We start from the raw sequence: 6621 nt of genomic DNA on the forward strand, positions 1-6621 counted from the left end.
CAGATCGGAAGATAAAGCTACTATGCAATAATACATCTACAATGTATCTGTACCAGTACAATCTTGTACGTCGTCAGGCTGACGGGACAGGGCAGAAGTTGATGTGAGGCTTATGATTTGGACGTTTCAATCATCTTCGTCTTTCATCTATCGTAAGCAAAGGAGCGCGCAGTGCAGCACAGCATCGATTTCTCGAGCCAAAGACTTTCTGCGCAAAGCAAAGCTGCGCCCTAACTCGATTGCCTTCCTCTAGTTGTGAAGGCTTACAACTTTTGCATGGCCACGACATCAGTGGACTGGACATGGTCCTCGTCCTCCTCGATCTTTTGCTGCAACTCATCGAGGGAAACCTTCTCGTCCTCAACAACCAAGTTGATCTGAAGCTTCTTGATACCAAAGCCAACCGGCACCAACTTGTGAGCACCCCAGACAAGACCATCCATCTCGATGGCCAAAACGTTCTGCACCAACTCGTCCATATTGGTCTCGTCATCCCACGGCTTGACATCGAGGGTGACAATGGATTTGGCGGCGGGCTTGGCCTTGCCCTCCTTCTTCTTGCGGTACTCGGCCAATCTCTTCTCACGCTCGGCCACGACTTCTGGGTCTTCCTCCTCTGACTCGGAGCCGAACAGGTCGACATCATCATCTTCGGCCTCGGGGGCATCCTTGGGGTTCTGGGTCACGGCAACTGCCTCAGGTCCGTAGGTGGTGAATGGCTTGGATGGGTCGCCAGGCAGCGTGGAGAAGTCGGCTTCGTATGACTTGATGTGGTTGTACCAGCGGTAGGCGTGGGGGTACTTCTCAACGGCGGGGGCCTTGTCCAAAGCCTTGAAGGAGACAACATCGGCCTGAGTTGGCTGGAAGCTGTAGACGGACTGTCAGCGACCGTGTTCATTAAAACAAAACTTTATGGCGCATCATGGTTTGCTCAACAAGAAATCAGAGGTGCAAATGCTTGCGATTGGAAGTAGTCATTTTGCGGTGTCTTAAGCCGCATCATCAACACGGACCAATTTGGTCTCATCATAGGAGGAGTGAAGCAAAACAGGGACCACTGAGGAGGACAACATACCCAGAGATGTATGAGCGAGTTCGGAGCCAGTTGTTGAGCACTATGGCGGTGTCAGTTGGTGCCGTACGAGGAGTTGCGATCAGGACAAGGACACCTACACGTAAGGCCGCTGTCGGAGACAAAGTCGGTGAAACCCATCTTGACTCTGGAAAGTGTACTGAAGTCGGTGTTTTAGCGAATTTAAACGGTTCTGAGCAGGGTTGTGGTAGGTGAAAAGGCTGGTGTTGTCCAAGTCGTTTTGCCAGCGAGGCCCAAAAGCAAAAAAAGATGAAGATGCATCCCGCCGCCAAGCCTGCCCATTTCTATGCGACGCCCTTTCCAGACGTGAATCACGCTGCTTTAACAGTACTCACTGTCACATCATGGCACAACAAATTACATTACAGTGTATACATTGTCATTGTCCACAAGCTGGCTGGCGAGTTGACGTGCTCATGGCTGTGAATCCAAGTTGTATTTGAGGCTGCTTGGTAAAGGATTTAAAGATGCGTAATCGCCGTGCCTGGCTTCGAGAAGCAATCTTTTGCTAGGGATATGAGTTGTACCCGGCCATATCACCCCCTTCAAAAAGACGGTCGCTCTCATCGCCGGCAAGGCTGCGGAAGGACAAGGTGGCAATTGATTGGCCGCAAGGCTCCACCATAAAGCGGCACTCCACCAACTTGATCCGACCATTCCGGATTCGGCGACCGTCGCATGAGATCATTCGACGAGTCTCGAGAGTTCCAGAAAGCGAGAGGCTGCGGATGTCGCCCGGATGAGCAGATTGATTCCAGCCAACATAAGTTGTAACTATCCTCCTTCTTCCGTTTCCTTGGGGCCATCATGCATATACACCTAATAGAACACCGATAATACCAGTAAAACAAGCGCAGAGCGCTACAACACCCAACATGAATGCAGCAAAGTCGACGCTCGTTCGACGAGCCTTTTCAACACGCTCATTTACAACCCCTGTACGACGTACCACATTCACTCCTTTACTACATAATGCAGCGCGGTCTGCTGCCGTTACGAGATCAGTGCTACCTGCCATTTCCGCGGTACGGACATATGCCAGCGGAAGACCACATCCGCCGGGTGGCACACACCGAATGGATATGGGAGGAGGGGAGCAGAAACCAGCATTGGAAGAGTACGGTGTGGATTTGACCGCTCGAGCCAAGGCTGGCAAGCTTGATCCTGTCATCGGAAGAGATGGAGAGATACACCGGACGATCCAGATTCTCTCCCGAAGAACGAAGAACAACCCAGTCCTGATAGGTTCTGCCGGTACAGGCAAAACCGCCATCCTGGAAGGTCTTGCACAGAGAATAGTAAGAGGCGATGTGCCCGAGAGCATCAAGAACAAAAGAGTCATCTCATTGGACCTGGGCCAACTCATTGCCGGAGCCAAGTTCAGAGGTGACTTCGAGGAGAGACTTAAACGGGTACTGAAAGAAGTGCAAGATGCTCAAGGTGGGGTTATTCTTTTCATCGATGAATTGCATACCTTGCTTGGTCTTGGGAAGGCAGAAGGCTCCATTGATGCCAGCAACCTCCTGAAGCCGGCTCTATCCCGGGGCGAGCTACAATGCTGTGGTGCAACCACTCTCAACGAGTACCGCCAGATCGAGAAGGATGTCGCTCTTGCGCGTCGATTCCAGCCTATCATAGTCGGCGAGCCATCTGTTCAAGACACTATTTCCATCCTCCGAGGCATCAAAGACAGGTATGAGGTCCATCACGGTGTCCGAATCACTGATGGAGCTCTCGTCGCCGCCGCTACTTACAGCAACCGCTACATTACGGATCGTTTCTTGCCAGACAAGGCCATTGACCTGGTCGACGAGGCTGCTTCTGCCTTGCGCCTGCAACAGGAATCGAAGCCTGACTCGATCCAGAAACTCGACCGGGAGATCATGACCATACAGATTGAGCTCGAATCCTTGCGCAAGGAGACCGACGTGGCGTCCAAGGAGCGTCGGCAGAAGCTCGAGGAAACGCTCAAAGAGAAGAAGAAAGAGGTGGACCGGTTGACCGAGATCTGGAACCGCGAGAAAGCCGAGATCGAAGCCATCAAGAAGACCAAAGAAGACTTGGAGAAGGCCCGGCATGAATTGGAGCAAGCCAGACGGGAGGGCAACTTCGCCCGTGCAGGAGAACTGCAGTACGCTGTCATCCCCAAGCTCGAATCTCAATTGCCAAAGGAGGGTGAGGAGGTTGCCACAACCACGAAAGACGGAGAGACGTTAATCCACGACGCCGTCACCGCCGACGACATTGCCAATGTCGTCAGCCGCACCACCGGCATCCCCGTCAACAAGCTTATGGCGGGCGAAGTCGAGAAACTGATCAAGATGGAAGACAAACTTCGCGAACACGTTCGGGGCCAAGATGAGGCGTTGGCAGCAGTAGCCAACGCCGTGCGCATGCAGCGGGCCGGTCTCAGCGGTGAGAACCGTCCAATGGGCAGTTTCATGTTCCTCGGACCGACGGGTGTGGGCAAGACAGAACTATGCAAACAGCTTGCCAACTTCCTGTTCAGCACCGAGACCGCCGTCGTGAGATTCGACATGTCCGAGTTCCAGGAGAAACACACGGTTTCGCGATTGATCGGCGCCACTGCCGGCTACGTCGGTTACGAAGACGCAGGTCAGCTGACTGAAGCCGTGCGCCGCAAGCCTTATGCCGTTTTGCTATTTGACGAGTTTGAAAAGGCACACCGCGACATTTCAAGTTTGTTGCTGCAGGTTCTGGACGAGGGCTTCTTGACCGACAGCCAGGGTCACAAGGTTGATTTCCGCAACACGCTGATCGTGCTCACCAGCAACTTGGGCGCTGATGTGCTGATGGTCGGTGGCGATTCCGAGAACGTGACTCCGGAACAAAAGAAGGCCGTCATGGAGATCGTCCAGGCCAGCTATCCGCCCGAATTCCTCAACAGAATCGACGAGTTCATCATCTTCAACAAGTTGTCCAGATCTGCTCTAAGAGACATTGTCGACATTCGAATCAAGGAGCTTCAGGGAAGACTCGACGACCGCAGAATCAAGCTCGAAATGTCCAACGATGTCAAGGATTGGCTGTGCGAAAAGGGCTATGATCCAAAGTACGGTGCTAGACCTCTCAACCGACTCATCCAGCATGAGATCGGCAGGAGGTTGGCCGACAAGATCATCCGCGGCGAGCTTAGGAACGGTGACAAGGCCACTGTTGTCGTGGCCGATAACAAGGAGGCTTTGGAATTGCAAATCAGCAAACCTGGCTCCGAGTAAAATTGGACACGACGACGCTCCTTTTCCCTGTCAATCAAGCAACATGAGCACACCACCACCGCGCCCGGAGGACACTGACTCGCTCGCCTCCCCAGGTGAGGCCGGTTGAGGTGGTTTTTACAGTCGATGACCACCTACAACAACAAAACAGATAAACTCCCACTCCACGAACAGTCAAGTCCTCTCCAATGTGACGAGTCAGACTTCACATCAGCTACCCCACATGCCTGAGCGTGTCGAATCTACCCATATCTTCAAACAAGATGAGCATCCTCTTCTCTTTGCCAGGTACCATCACCGCCCCCATCCTGGCATTTTGTGTACGATGTTATGAATGAACAAAGGAAAACCATACAAGTGCATATTGTACGGTACATACCATCTTTGGCATGGATGGCATTCACGGAGTTCTGGTCTACTATTGGCATCCATTAGCAAGGGTTTTTGGGATCAATGCCATATGAAGTTATCAGTCAAAGTGAAGAAAGAAAAGGAGAGATGGTTTTCAGCATTTGTGTTATTCCGAATGGCATCCGAGAATTCTGATACCCCTCTCAATTCAATTCATCCTCTTCAAACAAATCGTTTGTCCATACCTACTAGTAACAAATAATATTCATGTACAACAGTGTCTGCAGTATCTCTCTTGGTCTATGCGTTCCACTGAACACAGTCCATTTTTCCTGCTCATGTAATAGCCTGTAAAGAAGGTGATAGAATACCAAACTATTTCCATCCCATCGCCACACCTTCCTATTATTGGCACCAGAATCAGTATAAACCAATTAACCCAATATTACTATACCGACATTTCCGGTCCGTTTCTCTGTAGGACGCAATTCCAGCAATGATCAACTCCAACGACTGTTTCTACAAGATCCATTTTGGTATCTACCAAAACTCCACTTTTTCTTCTGCTGCTCCTTCTGCTTTTGCTTCTGTATTTTCTTTTTTCCCTTCAAGTCTCCAAGCTTGACGATGCGCTTCCCTTTCTTGAAGTAGTTGACAATTCTCTCTGATTGTGCAAGCAATGGCCCATTCTGATCTGTCCTCGTCTGTCTCTTGCTGTCGCTGGAGCAATGTCTGGAGCACGGGTTCAGAACGAAGCCAGGGTACGTCGACGAGCAAGTGGCGGGATATGTGTTGGATCTGTGTTAGCCGGTAAGCGACGACAGGATGCATAGTCCACCTGTTTCGGTCAACGCACGGGTTATTTGTCTTTAAACCTTTTTTGCGGGAGAATCGCCACGGAACATCCACATGAGCGCTATGGCCGTCGCGATCCAAGGATCAATAGCTTCAGATGATAAAGACCCCTGTACATTTCTGAAATTGATCGGAAAGAATCAACCAGCACATCCTTGTCGAGAACTCGTCCGTGTCTGGAAATATATCTCGTCCGAGGAAGATGCGGCATTGACGTACATGTCTGTGCCGCGTGCGCAGCAAGGTGATGGCTTGACAAGTCCGCATAAGAAGGTGAGCTCTTTTGGTGCGGTCTGATGGGAAATTCCGGCCAAATGGCTGGTCAGATCCGAAATTCGTATACGTGCCTCAAGCCGGTTGAGGTGTGCATGACAGCTGAGGGGCGTTCTGTACGTAAAACGCGCAGATTCCTGCCAATACCATACCAGGAGCTGCTGGTCCGCGCTGAACGCTCTGACTGCGCCCAAATGAAGTTCTCTCATTCTTTTTCGACGATTCGATGTTCAGACCCAAATGAAAAGTCAGGAGAACAGGGCGCTCTTTGACAATGCAACCCCAGCATGGACGGGCTCTTCGATTTGGCGCCAATCCCGGGGAAAATCCGTCCCGATTAAGCGTACGCGATGCTCATTGTCCTGCGACGAACCTCTGTTCCAACGCCGGGAGCCTGGCGAACAAATTCGTCCCAAATGGACGCAAGGCTTTTCCAGATCCGCATCGCCTTCCCTGAGGCAACGCCACAGAGAATTGCTAGACAAAAGCAATAAACATGGTCTCCAATAGCTGAAAATGGAACCGATAAAGACGGTGTAAGAGTTAGGTGAACAAATATTATCTGAAAAGTGGCCAGCGCCTTCATCAAACAGAGAGTGTGGTGGTTGAGGTGTGGGACGGCTCACACAAACATGTCCGATGTCTGAAACATGTCCGATGTCTGCGGTTGGTCTCTGGTACAGAAGAATGCCCGTGACCTCAAGCTGGCCAGATATTCTCCTCGTACCTGAGATCACCCGTGGCCAGGCTCCCCAGATTGCCTCGTGATAACAAGATTTGTTCGAGTGCCGTAGACTTTTGCTGGGGGGG

The 6621-nt window shown here is 51.3% G+C and overlaps 2 protein-coding genes across 2 annotated transcripts; one reads left to right on the forward strand and one right to left on the reverse strand.

The window, feature by feature from the left end:
• Positions 1–4: 4 nt before the first annotated feature.
• HMPREF1120_04011 (elongation factor EF-1 beta subunit) lies at positions 5–1614 on the reverse strand. Its single transcript, XM_009158111.1, has 3 exons — positions 1174–1614; positions 1076–1115; positions 5–867 (listed from the first exon to the last, which is right to left on the reverse strand). Exons 1-3 carry the CDS (start codon positions 1211–1213, stop codon positions 264–266), a joined length of 684 nt encoding a protein of 227 aa, XP_009156359.1. The 5' UTR covers positions 1214–1614; the 3' UTR covers positions 5–263.
• Positions 55–5072, forward strand: HMPREF1120_04012 (heat shock protein 78, mitochondrial). The gene has a single exon (XM_009158112.1). It carries the CDS (start codon positions 1969–1971, stop codon positions 4330–4332), a length of 2364 nt encoding a protein of 787 aa, XP_009156360.1. The 5' UTR covers positions 55–1968; the 3' UTR covers positions 4333–5072.
• Positions 5073–6621: the final 1549 nt, after the last annotated feature.

This window comes from Exophiala dermatitidis (genome assembly GCF_000230625.1).
Source record: "Exophiala dermatitidis NIH/UT8656 unplaced genomic scaffold supercont1.3, whole genome shotgun sequence".
NCBI lineage: Eukaryota > Fungi > Ascomycota > Eurotiomycetes > Chaetothyriales > Herpotrichiellaceae > Exophiala > Exophiala dermatitidis.